General features: G+C 47.1%; 1 protein-coding gene and 1 long non-coding RNA gene across 2 annotated transcripts in view; one reads left to right on the top strand and one right to left on the bottom strand.

Moving 5' to 3' along the window:
- Positions 1 to 16499, bottom strand: part of PDZRN3 (PDZ domain containing ring finger 3) — a 268425-nt gene extending 251926 nt beyond the window's left edge. The window contains exon 1 of the mRNA XM_015102331.3: positions 15661 to 16499. Within this exon, the coding sequence (XP_014957817.2) occupies positions 15661 to 16383 (723 nt within the window). The 5' untranslated portion in view covers positions 16384 to 16499. The remainder of the gene's footprint in view (positions 1 to 15660) is intronic.
- Positions 15320 to 17475, top strand: LOC105603436 (uncharacterized). Its single transcript, XR_001022584.4, has 2 exons — positions 15320 to 15498; positions 16967 to 17475. It is a non-coding gene; the product is annotated as an uncharacterized LOC105603436 (long non-coding RNA).
- Positions 17476 to 20195: the final 2720 nt, after the last annotated feature.

Below are 20195 nucleotides of genomic sequence, written 5' to 3'. Positions count from 1 at the left end.
TTTGAATAACATGAATGCAGCTACCTGACCTGAACACCATGCTGGCAAAGAAAGCCACACTTTCTGACCTGCAGTGCCCAGTGGGTTTTTCCTGCCACCATTTTCAATGTAAAATACTGCTCCACCATTGGGCAGTGTAAAAACCTTTTCCAAGTTTGGCCAGGAAAAATGCACAACATAGCCACATGCACATTCACACATACATTAAAGATTAATAGGTCTCAATGTATAAAATTATCTCCCTGGGCTTAACATTCTCAGTAAACAAGCTTGTTTCTCCTGACTGTTTAGTATATAGCAGAACTCAAAATATTTTTTAAAATGTCACAGAGTTAGCATCAATTACTAAAACGCTGTAAAAAATGAAAATGATAATTTACTATTAGAAACAGGCTGTTTCTGATGGAATAACTATGTATTCGATAAGAACAAAGTGACAAAGTCTTCATTTCTGCAGACTGAAACAAAAGATTCATTTCTGTCACTTACTCGATACAGAAAATAGAGTATATAAATATAAGAGAAGCCAGTCTCTATCAAGCTACTGTACTTGACAAAAAAACAGCAGAGCCTCATTAATGATAACCATTTACTTACTTAAAAAAAAAAGTCCAATCCACAGTACCACCACTCAGAGCATCCAGCTTCCCTGGTAGCTCAGTCAGTAAAGAATCCGCCTACAATTCAAGAGACCCAGGTTCAATTCCTGGGTCGGGAAAATCCGCTGGAGAAGGGAACGGCCACCCACTCCGGTATTCTGGCCTAGAGAATTCCATGGACTGTATAGTCCATGGGGTCACAAAGAGTCCAACACGACTAAGCCACTTTCACTTTCATCAATGCTATCAATCTTTATCATTAATTTGAACCAACAACAACTTTCAAATTAAAGAGACTAAAACTTGCAGAATCACCCTAGTAGTTTGGAGATGTAAATGCCATGTTTTGAAAACTGAAACAGTTTATATCTTTCTGCCCTGGAAATGGACAAGGTTGCTAAGTCCACATCTTGCTTTGTTATCTTAGAGAGCTGAAAAAGAAATACATAGGAATTTGAGTGAGTTATCATACATAGCTTACATTTCTGGCTTTCATAACTAATCAATGATAGAAACTGCCAGGTCACAGTAATCTAAGGCAGATAGCTCTGGTTCAGTTCAGTTCAGTTCAGTTCAGTCGCTCAGTCGTGTCCGACTCTGCGACCCCATGAATCGCAGCACGCCAGGCCTCCCTGTCCATCACCATCTCCCAGAGTTCACTCAGATTCACATCCATCGAGTCCATGATGCCATCCAGCCATCTCATCCTCGGTTGTCCCCTTCTCCTCCTGCCCTCAATCCCTCCCAGCATCAGAGTCTTTTCCAATGAGTCAACTCTTCGCATCAGGTGGCCAAAGTACTGGAGCTTCAGCTTTAGCATCATTCCTTCCAAAGAAATCCCAGGGTTGATCTCCTTCAGAATGGACTGGTTGGTTCTCCTTGCAGTCCAAGGGACCCTCAAGAGTCTTCTCCCACACCACACTTCAAAAGCATCAATTCTTCGGCGTTCAGCCTTCTTCACAGTCCAATTCTCACATCCATACATGACCACAGGAAAAACCACAGCCTTGACTAGATGGACCTTAGTCGGCAAAGTCATGTCTCTGCTTTTGAATATACTATCTAGGTTGGTCATAACTTTTCTTCCATGGAGTAAGCATCTTTTAATTTCATGGCTGCAGTCACCATCTGCAGTGATTTTGGAGCCCCCCAAAATAAAGTCTGACACTGCTTCTACTGTTTCCCCATCTATTTCCCATGAAGTGATGGGACCAGATGCCATGATCTTCATTTTCTGAATGTTGAGCTTTAAGCCAACTTTTCACTCTCCTCTTTCACTTTCATCAAGAGGCTTTTTAGCTCCTCTTCACTTTCTGCCATAAGGGTGGTATCATCTGCATATCTGAGGTTATTGATATTTCTCCCAGCAATCTTGATTCCAGCTTGTGTTTCTTCCAGTCCAGCGTTTCTCATGATGTACTCTGCATATAAGTTAAATAAGCAGGGTGACAATATACAGCCTTGACATACTCCTTTTCCTATTTGGAACCAGTCTGTTGTTCCATGTCCAGTTCTAACTGTTGCTTCCTGACCAGCATACAGATTTCTCAAGAGGCAGGTTAGGTGGTCTGGTATTCCCATCTCTTTCAGAATTTTCCACAGTTGATTGTGATCCACACAGTCAAAGGCTTTGGCATAGTCAATAAAGCAGAAATAGATGTTTTTCTGGAACTCTCTTGCTTTTCCACGATCCAGCGGATGTTGGCAATTTGATCTCTGGTTCCTCTGCCTTTTCTAAAACCAGCTTGAACATCAGGGAGTTCAAGGTTCACGTATTGCTGAAGTTTGGCTTGGAGAATTTTGAGCATTACTTTACTAGCATGTGAGATGAGTGCAACTGTGCAGTAGTTTGAGCATTCTTTTGCATTGCCTTTCTTTGGAAATGGAATGAAAACTGACCTCAAATGACGCAAAAAGGAGAATACACAGCTAAATGATTAAAACAGGTTTTAAAATCTACTGTGTGACAGCTATTTATTTAAAAAATCAAAAATAAAGAAATCCTATTACATTAACAACAATAACAGCTAACTTTTACTGGCTCTTTATCACGTTGGAAATTATACTGAGCACTCAAGTGCTTTATTTTGTCTAATAATCCAATCTTATCAACTGGCACTGTTACCATTCTCAAGATATAGGTGGGAAGATTGGGAGGATTAAAAAAGCTTGTCAAAGAGCTAGTAAGAGGTCACTGGCATTTAAACCCAAGATCTCCTAGATTCTAGACCTCAACTCTCCACACTAACATCCCTCTCATGTGGAATGTAGAACAGTACCTTGTAGGCTGGCAACATCTTAGGTCCCACCCAAGTTGATTCCCTTGATGGCATTCCAAAAATTTCCACAAAGAAACTCATTATAGGAGGTCTTGGCCAGGAAACCAGTATCAGAACAAAACTCTAAACTCTTTATTGAACTATTAATCTCCAAAAGATCCAACCTGAGATACCCAGAGACACCTAGGTCTGGTCCCAAACTCAGAGATCTCTTTCCAGGGACAATGGAGATGAATTGAGACAATGCCTGAAACAACATCATTTAGCCAAACAGCAATCTGCAAAGACTGATCAGGTTAACAGTTAAGTTAACCCTCTAACCCTCCTTGCCAGATGCAATCCACTGCAGGGGATAAGAGAGCACGTTCTCTTTTTCTAGAAGTGTGTTGACCCAGTCTGTGGTCCAGCAGGCTTTCACACTGGCTTTAGGTGACGCTGCCTATTTTAGGACTAATTTACAGAACTGAGCCACCACATGGAAGTTTCAACACATGATGCTGGGAGTGACGACGGAGAAGGGAAACACTCTGGCTAGACTGAATTACTTTCATTTCTCTAACTCTCAAAGGTCAGTTCCGTTTCTCCAACACCCTAAGCTCCATTCTGATTTTTCCTTTCCACTTCTTTCCCCCTAAGCAACCTGAACTATTTTTGTTTACTATTCTTCAGAAGAAATGTTAATAGAGAATTTTAACAGGAGGCTTCACATAATACCATGTTAACAGATTAACTTTAATTTCTGATTAATGATTTAATCTGTTCCTCGGTTCAAAGTGTATCAGGATAGAGGGTATTTAAATGATTCTCATTCAGTTATACTCCACCCAGTAAAGCAAAGAAAGTGAAAGTGTCAGTCATTCAGCCATGTCCAACTCTTTGTGACCCCATGGACTATAGCTCTCCAGGCTCTGTCCATGGGATTCTCTAGGCAAGAATACTGGAGCAGGTTGCCATTCCCTTCTCCAGGGGATCTTCCTAAACCAGGGATTGAATCTGGGTCTCCTGCATTGCAGGCAGATTCTTTACTGTCTGAGAAACAAAGATCTCAAGAGATGGACAAATGGAATAAGGACAAAGGCTCTCATCAATGCTGCTTTCCCAGCTATTCACAGATGTTACATTTGTAAGTAACATCATTCATCTAAAGGAAAATTTAATTAATATTGCTCTGTCTTGGTAGTTTATCATGACCCATGCTTTGAAACTTTCTCAATGTCTTGGTATAAAATAAAAGATGGGAAAGAGCTCTCTTTCACATAAACAACTGAGTAACGAAAACATCAGGCTTTTGAGGCAGGTATTATATCAAAGCTCTGTACCTGGGAAACTGAGGCTCTGAGAATTGCATACACTTGCTGAAGATCACGTGGCTGCCAAGAGGGAAGGGTGGGGTTTGAACCCAATCCACGGACTCCAACAGCCAAGTTCTTGCTACTGTGCTGGTAAACGTGTACACCCTACCCTAAACCCCTTTGCCTCAAAATACTCAGCCTTCACTTAAAATGTCAGGAAGGATTAGACATTTAATTCATTTTCTAATTAGAGTTTTAGGCAAGGCTTCTTTGGGCTATGCACCAACAGCGGCAAAGATCAGAGTTTCTATTATACCCTGAAGGGTGTCATAAGAATACCGTGCCCTTCACAGAAACAGAGTGATGGTTAAGATCCTGGACTTCGGAGTCAGAACGTGATTTTAGTTTTCTCCTTCTGAGGAGGAGGAGAATAATGGCTTCTTCTGAAACATGAATGAGATGGGACTATCCCTGCCCAGTGCCTCTGTACAGGGCTTGGACAATAACAAGGACTCCAGACACGAGCCAAGCACAGCACCATGGTACTCTCTGACCACATAAATGACTCTGCTACAAAACCCCGGAAATGGAGATTGTCTAATCCTAAATTAACTTAGTCTACGGCAAGTCTGGGAGAGCTGAGGCCTGCAGTTAAGCAAATAAAGACAGTTACGTGTTCATCACAACATCTGGCCATCAAATGGGAACTATATCCACGTACACATTTCTCCTCTTCCCAAGTCTGGAGAAAGAGCGGCACGGTGTTCGAGGGCTGCTGAAGGGCCAGGAGGCAGATTTTATCCAGGAGGCAGTGGGAGAGAGACATGATGCAGACAGGGGAGCAGCCTGGCCTAAACCTGGAGCTTCAGGGCCGTGGAGATAGGATGGGCAGAGGGTACTGATCACAGCTGGGGTATGAGGAGGGGAATCAAAGGATGTCGCAAGGCGTGGAGGGAGATGTCCTCACGACAGGACAGAAGAGACATCAAGTCAAAGAAAGTGCGGACTTGGATACGGACAGTGGAGGGAGGAGCTGTGGACAGAGGACACTGGAGGGCTGCTGAGACACTGGGACAGCTTCCAATTCTACCAGAGGGCTGAGTCTTGATGGGCGGAGAAGAAAGGGGAAGGGAGAGATTGGGAGTGATGTATACATCACTGTGGATAAAACAGGTAACTAATGAGAACCCACTACACAGCACACGGCAGGGGCGCCCAGCCTCCAGGATCTAACGACTGATGACCTCATGTGGAGCCGATGTAATAATAACAGACATGAAGAGCACAAGAAATCATACTGAATTGTCTCAAAACCATCCCCAGCCCCCAGTCCCTGGAAAAGATTGTCTTCCACGAAACTGGTCCCTGGTGCCAACGAGGTCGGGGACTGCTGGCCTAGGGAACTCTACTCAGTGCTCTGTGGTGACCTAAATGGCATGGAAATGCAAAAAAAGAGGGGACATATGTGTACATATAGTTGACTCACTTTGCGGTACAACAGGAACTAAGAGCAGCGCTGTAAAGCAGCTATATTCCAACAAAAATTTTAAGTGAGAGAACTTGATGGGGGGTGGGGTGGGGACAAGAAAAATGGAAAAGAGATGGTACCTCCTTGGCAGTTTTTCCTTGAGTTGCCCCCTATTTTATTTCTCTTCCTGAATGGCAGGGTCTCTTCCCTCCAGAGCCAGTACTTGGGAGGGCGAGGAGCTCTCACTTACAGCCCTAACTTGGGGATGGGAAACAACGATGCCTTCATATTCTGGAGTCCAGCCAGCACTGGTTCCATGGGAAGCAGGCACGAAGCTCTACCAGATGCTCAGCGCCCCCATCTCCACCCCAGAATCCAACTCAAGCAGACAGTCAGGCCCCAGTGCACTGCAGGGTCTCCTCAGAAACTGCTTAGGTCTTTCCAAAGGTGACAGGGCAGAGACTCAGTAACCTGGGAGAAGGGGGCATGGCATGAGCCATCCACAGCAGGTAAGTTACAAGCAGAAATAGAAGCTCCAAGTTCAGGAATATACAATCAGTTCTGCTGAAAATATGCTTGGCTATTATACTCCCACATGTAACTACCAGATCAGTGTTTTAAGAAACACACCCGATTTATAATCTGCTCAATTTAAGGTCTCACTGGACAAGAGTAAGAGGAGGGAAGTAAGTCATGGTGAAAACGCAGAAGTCACCAGTCCTTTGTCAGAAAGACACCATATGGTGGCTGTTCTTGTTTTAAGTCCAAGAATGCGAGCTGTCTTTCTATGGCACAGTCCCCCTTTCTCTCAGCATCGCTCTAAAGTCACCGCACTGCTCTCCACCAAACAACTCGGCCTCAGAAACTTGGACGCCAGCCATCTTCTAATCTATGTGGCGGCCCCCAAAGTCTATCCATGCCACCATCAATGTGGATCCTTTCTACAAACTCCTTTCCGCCCAGGGACGGGTGTTCCTTGATTACTGCCGCCGTGGGACTCGCAGCTGAGAACTGGCTCGACTGGAAGGCTGCCTGGCGGGTTGTGAGCACTGTAATTGACTGACCACTCGTCTGCATATCTGGGATGACGCGACACCTCTCGGCCTCAGATTATGCAAAGCTCTCAAAGACTCACACAGCTGGGAAACAGCTCTGTCTGCTGACTAGTGACAAGAGAGGGCAAAAATGTGGAGGGGGGGGAGCTGGGGGACCAGGAGACAGAGCTGGCCACCAGACATTCTCTCCTAAAGAGACGGGATGCCTTCTCTTTCTCCGAATGGAGATGCTTCTGTCCTCTTCGTCAGTCGAAATATGTTTTTAATGGGGAAGCAGCCTGGACTAAGCCCTCCCTGTAACTGCAACCTCAGTTCTAAAGAAGGGGTTCTTGGAGGAAGAACAGAACGGGAAACTGCTCATGCCTAAGACCAAAGGGAGTAGTGGGAATGATGCTTGAAAACAAATTGGAAATGGGTGAGATTAACAGAAGTATTAGCAGCATGTTTCCTGCCATGAGAATAGGGAGGATGAAGAGAGACAGGAGGAAAAGAGATAAAGGGTGTGGGGGGACAGGCAGAAAGGAACAAAGATTTCCTGGAGCCATAGACTAGGAAACATGCATCCGTAAGTCAAACAAGGTGGTTTCGAAAAATACCCTCAGAAATTGAGTACAGAGTGTCAGTGTTGCCCTAGGCCAAAAATATACGCATATTTTTAGCCTGTTGCTATTATATTTAAATAACCTGAGAAACCCCCAAGTCTACTTCTCTATTTGCATGAGTTTGATTTCAAGACTGTGTCTCTCGTTTTTATCATCTGCTCATCCGCTTTTCTGGTGAACACCTCCAGATGACATTTTCACCGACACAACAAACTAACTTAAGGTACTACAGCATCTTCACATTTCCACTTGATGGACTGCAAGGTGGTTTCAGTTTTTGAGATGTGACCATCCAGTCACCCAACCCAGAGCATCTTCTCCTCCAAATCAGAGACAAAGCAAAGGCTACCCAGCTGTAATGTCCTATGTTCCTGCTTACAGGATGGTGGGAGTTTGGTCTGCCTCCCCTCCTCTTGTTTTTCCAGTAGTCATGTATGGATGTGAGAGTTGGACCATAAAGAAAGCTGAGTACTGAAGAATTGATGCTTTTGAACTGTGGTGTTGGAGAAGACTCTTGAGAGTCCCTTGGACTGCAAGGAGATCAAACCAGTCAACCCTGAAGGAGATCAGTCTTGAATATTCGTTGGAAGGACTGATGCTGAAGCTCCAATACTTTGTACACCTGATGAAAAGAGCCAACTGGGTGGAAAAGACCCTGATGCTGGGAAAGACTGAGGGCAGGCGGAGAAGAGGGTGACAGAGGATGAGATGGCTGGTTCTCATCACCAAATAAATCAATGGACATGAGTTTGAGTAAACTCCAGGAGTTGGAGATGGACAGGGAAGCCTGGCATGCTGCAGTCCATAGGGTTGCAAAGAGTTGGACGTGACTGAGCAAATGAACTGAACTGACCCCTCGTTAGTTTGGTAACTGCAGAAGGACAAATGAATACACATACACATGCAGAAGCACATTTTGTTTGCGGCTTTCGGTACAGCCCAGAGCTGTTACCCAGATACAGTGCAACTGACATGAACACCCCTCTTTCTCAAAGTCTCCAGAGAGGAGACACCCGGAGAACAGGTTACCCAGGGGCAGACTGAGGCTTACAATGAGCCTGTGATCCTTTGAGTAAAAGATCCCTTTCCTTCTTCTCCATTAAACCATCTCCAATTTCTGAAGTTTCTTCAGTGATTTATTTGGAGAAGAACCCCAAACCTACAGGTACTTAATAAACGTTCAACAAATGCTTGGTAAGCCTGATTAGGATCCTGCCTGCAGGAGAGCCAGGTTCGATCCCTGGGTCAGGAAGATCCCCTGGAGAAGGGACACCCACTCCAGCATTCTTGCCTGGAGAATGCCATGGACAGAGGAGTCTGGTGGGCTCCAGTCCATGGGGTCACAAACAGTTGGACACAACTGAGCAGCTAACACTTTCAAACACTTTCATTTTATCCTAAAGCCTGTCCCATATGGACATAGCATTAGCCCATTTTAGAGATCAGGCAGTTAAGGCTAACAGGAGGTTAGAGGATCCTCCCAGAGACCCTCAACAATGAGGCAGAAGGAGCACAGGAGACTGCATATCACTGACTCCAGGGTTTGATACTAATCACACCCCAGCTCAATCCAGGGTACCCTGGAGCTGCCGGTGACACAAGGCCTGCATCCAACCGTGACCCACAGCCTGAATGGGACTTCACCCCCTTCCTGATCATGTGCAGCAGAGACACAGGGCACCTGGAAACAGCTTCTCTCAAAATTCTAGGGGTGACCCCTCTGTCCAGGACTCATTTCTGCACACCCTGAGGTCCTCTGCCAGGGAAAAAGCTCATCAGACTCCCCTTCCTGGAGAAGGGACCAGTGCAGGGCCCATGTACACACGGGCTGCACTGAGGCTCCACCCCTCAGGCTCCCCATAAACAGACTCACGGGGTGGGGGAGAAAGATGGACGCCCGGGTCCATCTGGTAGTTATTTTCTTTACAAGAGTAATCATTATGTTATACCACTTCCCTTTCTTATTGGAACAGGCTTATTAGAACCCCATTAGTCAGGGGGGACAGAGGTGACCCACAGCTCGGGTGAGCAAAGGACAGAACAACATGGTGTTTTCAAAGACACAAGTGGGTGTCTAACGAGTCCAGGGGTGAAAGCTGTGCACATTCCCCTTTGTACCCAGCAGTGCCCATCCCAGGCCTGGCACACGGTGTGTAAGCATGTGAGAAACTAACCCAAAAGAACACATTTGGAAGAATTTCATTTGCTTCCTACCACTAGCCACTCTTTAACTTACTAGGTTCAAAATTAGGGAATGATTAAAAATTAGGGAATGAGGCATGATTCCATCCAAGACACCATCTTTTTCTTTTACTTTTGTCTCTTTTTTACAGTGAGAACCTGTTTTGTTTTATACGCCACGTGCTCCACACCAGACCTCTGAAGATGGGAATTACAGCCTGGGGTGGACCCACTTCATCACCATGAACCACAAGCCATCGGACCAACTTGGAGCCAGAAGATGATGCTAGGGAAGTTATTTGACCTTCAGAATCTTTTCTTTTTGCATCTGTAATGGGTTGTGGGTACTAAGTTTGCTGAGTCTTTCTGAAGTTGCACCCACATCTCTAATCTACACAGTGCTGGCACATACAGAAGCAGCCCTTTGGAAACCTGCATGAGCCTTTGGAGGGGACACCGCCTCAGGAGAAAATACTGTCTTATTTTGGTAACAGCTTGGAATCAGGTTCTGGGTTCAAATCCCATCTCTACACAATTAGAATCTGAATCGATACAACTTCTAGCCTGAACCCAGCTGTTTTATAGTGTTTTACAATCTGTCTCTCTTACCAAAAAACACCCCAAAAAACCATTTACCAAATGAATAAGATGGGGAAGTTAATGTGTGTACATACACTAAGCACCCTAAGTGTATGGCACCCAGTAAAACCCAATGAATGTTATTTCTCTTCCTTTTAAGCTCCGTGTCTACAGCCAACACAAACCAGCTTATAAATAGATTCTCTCTCATCAAATATTTTCACAAAGAAGCAAACACCATTTCTGAACTCAGAAAGAACCACTTACAGATAGACAGCAACAGAACTCCCAATTCCTATTATTCAGTTATGATCATTTGAGCCAGTGTAGCTGGGAAACACATCTGTAAGCTGAATCCTAGTTTTCTTTATATAGCACTGAATTAAATGGATGCCAAAGCCCACAAGTCGTTTTAGCTGAACTGGGACAGCACGGAACAGTCATTCTCCTGATGCTTTTCAGAAACAGAAAAGACGCTGAACTGCGAACACTCTGATAGACACATTTCAAAGTGTTTGGACATCTGGAGCACCTTTCCATACAACTGTCTATTATAGATTCACTCATCTCCAGGAGTTCTGAAACGGACAAAACTGTTTCTGGGATTTGGGGCTTTATACAATTTGATCTGGGTGGATCTCGGGGAAACAAAAAAGCATGCCTCCCGCAAACCTGGAAACAATTTTGTTCACTTGCAGGTCACGGGAAAACTCATTCTTTTTTAAGAACGAGCTAACAAGCTCGCTCTTGGTCAGTAACCTGAAAAGTTTTGACGGCTGACAAGACACCCTTTCGATCTTGAATTTATACACTGAAGACATATCGGGAGTTCACAGGGTACCTGGAGACTGGACTGGTGCCGGGACACAGCCCTGAAGCACGCACACGCGGTCCTTCCTTTACCGTCCCTCACAGACAATGAATGGCTCTTCCTGTTATTCAGACACAGCACTGAAGGGCCCATGCAGGCGGAGCACCAAAGCGAGAGTCTCAGGGTACCAGCCCTAGTCTGCCAGGCCGGAGAGGGAGGGCCTTCCGCAGGTGATGATGGCGGGAGCATAGAAAGGCTATCTAGCCATGAGCAAACCCGAAGTGCCAACAGCAAGGCAAGGGGTAGAAGGTGAAGAGTTGGAAAACCTGCTGGTTACCTAGGTTACCTAGTGATGAGCAATTGGAAAGACTACTCCTAGGGGAAAAAAGAGCGAGGGCAAAGGCCCAGGGGCAGGAAGGAGCTCATGGGTCTATTCTCAGAGATCACAGAACCCAGGAAGAGAGACTAAAGCAAAGAAGAGCACAGGCAGGCAGGACCCAGAGTGTGCTTCACGTTACATCCGTCCAAGAGGAACTCACGGCACGGCAGGCTTGCAGTTCCCAGCTGGCACAGTGGTAAAGAATCCACCTGCCGGTGCAGGAGATGTGGGTTTGATCCCTGGGTCCAGAAGATCTCATAGAGGAGGAAATGTATTCTTGTCTGGAGAATCCCAGGGAAGAGGAGCCTGGTGGGCTATAGTTCATGGCGTTGCAAAGAGTCAAACAGGACTTAGTGACTGACCAGGGTATCGGATTTACATTTCTAAGAGATGATTCCCAGCATGAGGTCACTGGAAGGAAGCAAGAAGATACAGAGAGGGAACAGCTGTGGTCTAGGTAAGAGGTAATGGGGGTTGAGACCAGGGCTGATTTCTGTCCCACAGGGGAAAATGACAGTGTCTGGAGATATCTGTGATTGTCACGATGTGAGAATTGCTCCTGCCATCTAGTAGGTAGAAGCCAGGGGTGCTGCTCCGCATCTTATAATGCACACAGTGCGCACACACACGCACACACACACCCCCAAGAATTATTCAGCTCAAGATGCTAACAGTGCTGAGGTCAGGAAATCCTGGTTTGGACCAACGTGATGATTTGATGGGGCTGGAGAGTGGTGAACAGACTCAGGAAGTGTTCAGGAAGTAAAATCAACCAGGTTTAATGAAAGACGGAATGTGGGGCTAAAAGAGCAGATGCTACTGAGGTTCAGTCTCAAGTTTCTCAAAAATTCCAAGGAAAGTTATGCCCAGAACCTTCCCTTTCCCAGAAAGTCAAAGACTTTTTTTTTTTTTTTTTTTTTTTGCTGTGGAATGCCTTTGTTCTTAGAATCAGGTGGAAAGTCGGGGTGGGAAACTGAGGCTGGGAGCCAAACTCTAACATCTTCAAGTCTAGTTTCACCAAGTCTGCTGTAGCCTGGATCGGGCTGCAGATTGGTTCAAGATGCCTTTCTGGGCCATGTTACTGATCATACAACTGCTAGGCACTCTGGGTTTGAGAACTATGTACTGGTCCTTCATAAAATATTCAGGAAGAGATGTTAAGATAATGACCAGTAAAATCATAACTGTGCGAAGAAAAAGAATACATGTTGGTCTGCATCTGTACCTGAGCCTAAACTCTCTGTCTAGCTAAGCAGTTACCCAAAATGTGCTAGGTGACCCAGCATCAGCTGGGAACTTGCCAGAACCCCACGCTCCATACCAGCCCCTGATGGGGCAGAATCTCCGAGGGTGAGATTCAGGAATATCTTGTTTCATCTCCAGGTGACTCCAATCATATGAAGGTTTGAGAAGACCTGTTCCAGCTCACCTTTCAAAGCAGAAGAAACAATGCCAAATCCTAGCTCTAAACCCTAAATGCTTAAGTGTTTGTTGCTCAGTGGTGTCTGACTCTTTGCGACTCTGTGGACTATAGCGTGCCAGACTCCTCTCTTCAGCGGATATCATAAATCGCAATCTAAGATTATTTAAATAATGCCAGATCATTTTATGGTACAAGTTCTAAAGCCCTGAAGAAGGGGGTATGGAAAAATCTTCTGAGTGTTTCTTATCTACTTTAGCTCTTAACAGAGAGGTAAGCGATAGGACTTTTTAAAAAATAATAAAAGTTTTGTGCATGCCCGTTTCCAAGGAATATAAATCCTTCTGCCTTTTAGAAGAGAATAAACAGTACCCGGTGGGAGCAGAGTCCGGCCAATGAAATAAACAAGTTCTTAAACAGCTTGCAGTGGGAGGGGGTCTGTCTGGCAGATGCAGGAACAGCAAAAGTTTTCCCCAAGGGTGACTAGGGGTTAACTTTAAGGCAAAAGCAGTGCGCTTTACCCTAAGGCCTGGGCTGAGACAGCCAGGGTCTGAGGCCAGAAAAATGAGTTCAGCTTTCAGGCCAGGCCTTTCTTGGCTGTTCTCAAGCCAGCACTGAGGTCCATGAAAGTCCTGAGCAGCACTCCAACTCCAGAAGGAAACTTTTGTCTGTAAGCTCAGAAAGCAACATCTTGTCCCCAAGCTTAATGCCCCTGATTATCCTCCTGACTCACCCAACAGAACTTCAAAAACATCCATAATTTTGATTCAAGTATCATATTTTTGATTCCGAGAGAGAGTTTACCCAAACACTCCAGAAAGAAAACAGAAAGGCAAGAAGAAATAATAAACCAGCTTAACAATGAATGATGTATAAACTCCAGGGAAGTGAATGGCTTGTTTATAAATAAGCATCACTTAAAACTCCACAGGAAGTCCAGATGACAGCATAAACAGGAGAAACTCCGGGAACTCCTTCACCCCAAGCCCGGCGCCTGCTTGTAGACAGAGCTTGGCCCCCTGCTTTGGGGACTTGCAGGCTCACACCAGTCTTTTGTACGCCTGTGCGGTCCTGGGTGAGCCTCAGAGCTGTAAATATTTGCCCTTCGCCCAGAGCCGGCCAGCTGCTGGGGCTGCAGCTGACAGACAGGCGGGGGGCCAGGATGGGGTGGAGGCGAGAGGGGGGAAGTCGGTGTGCACTATGGGAGAGGGGGCTGGGAGAGGGCCAGAGAGGCGAAGTAGACAAGCAGACGCAGGCCCCTGGGGACCCCTCAGGCACACACATTCTCCTCCCCTGCAACAGGCAACCAGAGTGGCAGCGGTATGGCCCAGGTGCCTCACCGGTTGGTGAAAAGGTGGCCTCTGCAATCAAGGGAAACCTTGGTTCTCTGTGGCTGACTGTGTCCCCTCAGGGAATACATGATAACACACGCAGACATTTCTGGTGGTCACACCTAGAGGTAGGGGGTGCTACTGGAATCCAGTGGGTAGAGGCTAAGGATGCCCCTTAGTGCACAGGACAGCCTCCTATAACAAAGAATTTGGGGGTCCAAAATGTCAAAATGCCCAAGGCTGACGACTGAGGTGGAATCTGAATCCTAGCTCTGTCTCCTGAGTCACCGTTTGACTCTGGACAAGTTCTGTGACCTGTGCCTGCTTCCTCATCTCAGAGGATTACATACAGAATGCACGCAGAGTGCTTGCTACTGTGGCTGGTACATAATACACCCACAGTAAACGGCACTTGTGGTTACACTGAGAAGTGACACGACGATGGCTAAGAGCTTGGGCATCCGTGGGTTCGGAACCCAGTTCTGCCACCTCAAAGCCATGACTCGGGGCCAGGGCTGCCCCTCACTGGTCCTGAGTTCTCTTCCTCTGCAAAATGAGAAGCAACCTGCCTCCCTTACTTGATTAAAAAGGAAACAGCTGAGAAGCACAAGAGCTTTAGCATAGGGCCTGGAGTAAGGCAAGCCTCCAGCAGTAGTGGCTGTTGTAATTATACCAACTCCCAGAGCAGGGGGATGGCTTACAAGGGAAGGAGGGTAAAGATAATTACAGGCAACACTTGTTGAGCATTTGCTCTCTACAGGGCAACTTGCTAGATCCTTTTCATATGTTCTCTCCCTGAAGCAGGCAAAAAATCTATTTTACATTTAGAGAGACTGAAGCACCTGGGATTAAGCCACAACACTAGCCAAGAGCCCAGACTCAAAAAACAGTTCTAACTCCAGAGGCCTCAATGCCAATTATTACTTTATATTTGGTGGCGGTTCCTTTAATTCTTTCTGGAATTCTTTCAATCCCTGGAGGAGTAACACAGGAGAGGCCTGGCAGTGTTTCACCCCCCCCCCCCCCCCCCCCCGTGTCACATCTCTAGGGCCCTACTTTCCAACTTGAGAAAGCTTAAGCAGCCTGCTCAAGGTCAGCCAGCTAGTTGGCAGCAAAGCTCACACTGGAATCCAGCTTTTACTCCAGCAGCCTCTCCTCTGGCAACCTTGTTAACCTAGTCTCCACGGGCTGGGCTGTGGGTTCCTTTGATTCTTTCCGGACCGCCTGAGGGTGCATGGATATAGTTAACATCGCGTGTGTCAGTATCTTATCTCCTGTCACGTGTAGAGGAACCCTGTTTCCCAACTTTCAAAGAGGTTAAACGATTTGCCCAAGATCATCCATCTGGTCTGTACCAAAGCCCCTACAGGGTTCTGACTCAAGAGCCACACTCACTCAACTCTGCGCTGCTCTCGAATTCCTTTTAGTTTTTCCAGAACCGATGAAGCTGCTGCAGCTGTACTTCACCCTGAGTTTAATCTGTAAGGACAACAGTTCCCAAGGTGAGACTGATTCCCCGACCGGCTCAAAGCGATCTATCTGGCAAGGAGAGTTAGAAGAGGGAGGCAGAGATGCTCCCGGAAGCTCCCGGTAACCCCAAGACCACAGGGACTGGGAGGCGCCCCAGGGCCAGTAGGGGGTCGGGGCGGACGGCGGGCGCCTACCTTGCCGCCGGGCGGCGCGGCCACGCAGCGGCTAAGCGAGTCAAGGCGCGCGCTGTACTCGGTGAACTTCTTCTGGTAGCGCAGAGCGGTCATCTGCAGCTCCAGCTGTGCGGCGGCCAGCTGCGCCACCAGGGACTTCTCGCGCTTGCCGGCCCGCAGCGCCTCCTTCTTGAGCGCCTTGTGCAGCGCGCCCAGGCGGGCCTGCAGCGCGGCGTTGTGCGCCCGCAGGGCCCGTGCACAGCAGTGGCCTCCGGCGCGCTGCTCGCCGTGCGTCAGGGGCAGCCCGCAGCCCTCCTGGCAGCGGCCCACCGGCCGCGCGTCGCACGCGTCGCGCATGTGCGCCTCCACGTCTCGCCGCAGCAGCACCTGGCCGCAGCCCGCGTGGCGGCAGCGCGCGGGCGCGAAGTCGCAGCGCTCGAGGTGCTCCGGCAGCTGTTGCAGCTTGACCACCCGGCCGCAGCCGCGCGCCGCATGCGCGCACTTGATGTCCAGCTTGAGGATGAGGCGCTTGAGCGGCAGGACGTGGTTGAGCTCCTTGGCCGAGAGGCGACCGCGGCAGCGCGCCGGGCAGCTGCCCTCCTGCACCACCCAGGGCAGCACACAGCCGGCGCAGAAGACGTGGCCGCACGGCGTGGTCAGCGGGTCCTCCAGGACCTTGTGGCACAGAGCGCACTTCAGGTCCGGGTCCACGTCGCCGTCGAAGCGGTCCAGCTCGAAGCCCATGGTGGCGGCCGGGGCCCGGGGTCGCCGCCGGGCGGCCGGCCGCCCCCTCCCTCCCAGCGAGGCAGCCCAGACGCGCCGGCAGCGCCGCCCGCTCGCTCGCTGGCTCTCCCCGGACTGAGCCTAATTGCTCCAGACTTCCTCGGAAAATGCCCGAGGAACAGAACTCCTCGGCCGTAATTGCGCGAGCGCGTGCGCAAGACCATTCTGCCTCTGAGGCCTCCCGCCAGCCCGACCCAAAAGGGAGGAGAGAGGGAGGGAGGCGGAGGCAAGTGGGAAGACACAGAAGCTCGCCGAAGGGGCTGGCCCGCCCAAGACGCCAGCCTGAGCCCTTCCCTCGGGAAACTCCACTCCTCTCTCTTGCAGTTTTCACTACAGGAGACAAAATGCCAGCTGAGAAAGCTCAGAGTTAGCCTCTAAGGATGCTGCAGCCGCCCAAACTAGTTTCCCTGGAACCCCGTCCGGGCCAGACTGCGACTTTTGACTCCACTCCCCGGCCTCCTCTTTCCGTGGCTGACTGCAGAGAGATTAGTGTGGGGTCCGCTATTTCAGCACTTACGGTCTTTATTTATTTATTTTATTCCAGGGAAAGTTACAGAGCCGGCGGGACGCTCCAGCAACTACAGGTCAGATCTGAGGTTCAGCGGATCCCGAAGTTTGCCAGGCCAAGGTTTCCAGGTGCTGAGATCGAATGTGTATGAGGGCCAGTTTTCGGAGACGAGAGCTGCTCACCGGCTGCTGGCTGGCTCCACCCAGTTCACTTAACACCTTTGACTTGTCTGCACTGCAGTATGGTGCTGGGCCCTGCTACGGTGGTCCCTTTAAAAATCATCAGTACAATATTGTGAGAGAGCGTCAGCTGTATTTAAAATTATTTTTCCCCATTACAAAAGAAGTAACCCTGGTCTTACGTTGTGGAAAACTGCGCAGTGTAGAGCTTCGAGAAACTCCCCCATAGTCCCCCGCACTCCTGTGCCCCTGTGAACTGTCTTCTTTCAGGTTTTTTCCCCCTTTGTATGCACTTTGTTATATTTCCATATTCCAATTGAGGAAACTCAGGATGAGAAAAGGCAAAAAATAAACTACTCCTGAAGACCCTGTAGAGCATTCTTTCTCAGATTTTACTATGGATGCAGATTCTGATCCTGTAGGCCTGGGGTGGAGTCTGAGAACCTGCTTGTGAAAAAGAGCCTCCAAGTGGTGCTGATGCTATTACTCAGTGGTTTTGCCCCTGACTGGGAAGTGGCAGTCCATGAAACTGGACGTTTTGCTTCTGCTGGGGAGTAGTTTCAAGCAGGGCAGTTTTCAGCAATAGTACTTTGGGACTCCAACTTACGTGATCAATTCATAGCAACATCCATGGATTTGGTGATTTTTTTAAATTTTTCTTTCTCTACCCCAGGCTCTAGACATTGCTAAGAAACATCTGGCCAGAATTGGTAAGAAAGAAATCAAGCTATGGCATTCTCATTTGGGAAGTGCTGCCAGATCCTGAATAGTGAAGTGGAAAAGTTGAATCTCAGTGTTTAGTGTGGCTCTGGGGTCTGGAAAGTGGGATTACAGCATCCATTTTGTCTAATTGCTTTTACTTCTCTCCTTTCTGTGGCTGAGAAAGGCCCATGACCTTTCTCTTCACTATGCAACTGTTTTGCCAGTGAGAAGGTTGCCTTGATGTCCAAAAGGATTACTTGTTTTGAACTGGCCTTTCAAAAGTTGTCACTGATTAGATTTTTAGGGCCTTGTTAGGTCCCTGGATAGTGTTCTTTTATCTGTGTTGGTGGCATTTGTTTCTATTTGTGGTAGGGACTTTAATTGCTTAAATCAATTAATCTATTCCTTCGCTAGTTCTTAGAATATAATTGGCCTTTGTTCAGATAAGCATATGCCAGAAATCCTCCATCAGTATATTTATTAAGCAGCTCACAGGTTCTCAGATAATGGGTAAGAAACACATTCTTTCACCAAAGGTGTGTGGGCCTGTCAGTTTCATAGGGTGGACTAGTATCAACAGGGTGATCCTCGTCAAACCAAACTGGTTTTGAGAAACAGGGAAAGCTCATCATGAACCATGAATGAGAAATTACTGCTTACTTTGGGTATAGGTTTCTCTTAAGACTTGTCCCACCACCCCCACTGCATTGCCAACTAAGAGGCTGTTGAAATTCTACAGCTGAGGCCACAGAAAAGCTATAGCAGACTGTGGATTGGCCTCTTTAGGCAAAAGAAAAGTCTGTCTGAACCACTCCTTGTTGGTTAATTTTAGAAGCAAAATTCTTGGAGGTCAGGAAAAAAAAAAAAAAAGCCTCTTAGAATGTCAGAGTTGGCGGATCATGCATGTTATTTAGTGGCTGAATTTAATAGGGGAATTGAGAACCAGAAAGGTTAAGAAAAGAAAAGTTTAAAGGCAAGATTTGTTTTCAGGCAAATAATTTTTTGCCCTGGGCATTGTAGGGTGTTTAGTAGCATCTCTAGTTACTACCTACTAGATGCCAGTAGTATTCCCTGCCCTGCAGCACCCTGCTCAGTGGTGTCAACCAGACATTGCCAAAGTCCTGAGGAGGCAAAACTGCCCTAAGTTGAGAACCACTGGTTCGGGGGCAGTCTTGCACTCACCCCTAAGGTCAATCAGTCAGTACTGGTAGCCCATGCCATGCCCTCTGCTGGCTGAGGAATGACTGAATGCAGCATAGTGAGAGGGGTGTGGAATTGAAAAGTTGGGGTGCCACATTAAGAAATATGAATACAAATGGTAAGAAGGTGAACATTTGGTATCACAAGTCATGTGAGAAAAGTAGCTGGTTGTTCTGGTATGGACTAGATACTCAAGCATCTGAGAATCATCTGAATGTTTATGAAGGGATGCTTCCTTGTGGACACTTTACAAACAATTTCCTGCAGCTTGGACCATCTCTGCCACCAACCCTTCTTTTCATAGTCTGACTCTGCACCTTCTAACCAAAGTGTGGTCCCAAATCTAACATGCGATGTTCACCATCACTCTGAGTTAGAGTCTGTCCTTACTCTCCTTTCCACCATGTTTTATCAGAAGATCATGTGCGTAATATTTACCATTTTTGAGCTGCTACTCGGTGGCAAGCATTGTGCTCACCAATTGACCTTCACTATTCCTTAATCTTCACAGCACATCAAGAGACAGATGTGTTGTTGGCCCATTTTACAGATGAAGAAACTGTTTAATATACTAGTGATCACTGGAATCAAGATTGCCAGGAGAAATATCAATAACCTCAGATATGTAGATGATACTACCCTTAAGGCAGAAAGTGAAGAGGAACTAAAGAGCCTCTTCATGAAGGTGAGAGAGTGGAAAAGCTAGCTTACAATTCAACATTCAAAAAACTGAGATCATGACATCTGGTCCCATCACTTCATGGCAAATAGATGGGGAAACAATGGAAATAGTGACAGACTACATTTTCTTGGGCTCCAAAATCACTGCAGATGGTGACTTCAGCCAAAAACTTTAAAGAGATTTGCTCCTTGGAAGAAAAACTATGACAGACCTAGACAGTGTATTAAAAAGCAGAGACATTGCTTTCCCAACAAAGGTCCGTATAGTCAAAGCTATGGTTTTTCCAGTAGTCATGCATGGATATCAGAGTTAGATCATAAATAAGGCTGAGCACTGAAGAAGTGATGCTTTTGAACTGTGGTGTTGGAGAAAACTCTTGAGAGTACCTTGGATTTCAAAGAGGTCAAACCTGTCAATCCTAAAGGAAATCAGTCCTGAATATTCTTTGGAAGGACTGACCCTGAATCTCCAATACTTTGGCCACCTGATGCAAGGAGCCAAC

Source organism: Ovis aries, chromosome 19 (genome assembly GCF_016772045.2).
Source record: "Ovis aries strain OAR_USU_Benz2616 breed Rambouillet chromosome 19, ARS-UI_Ramb_v3.0, whole genome shotgun sequence".
Taxonomy (NCBI): Eukaryota; Metazoa; Chordata; class Mammalia; order Artiodactyla; family Bovidae; genus Ovis; species Ovis aries.
This window is presented reverse-complemented; position numbering and strand designations above follow the sequence as displayed.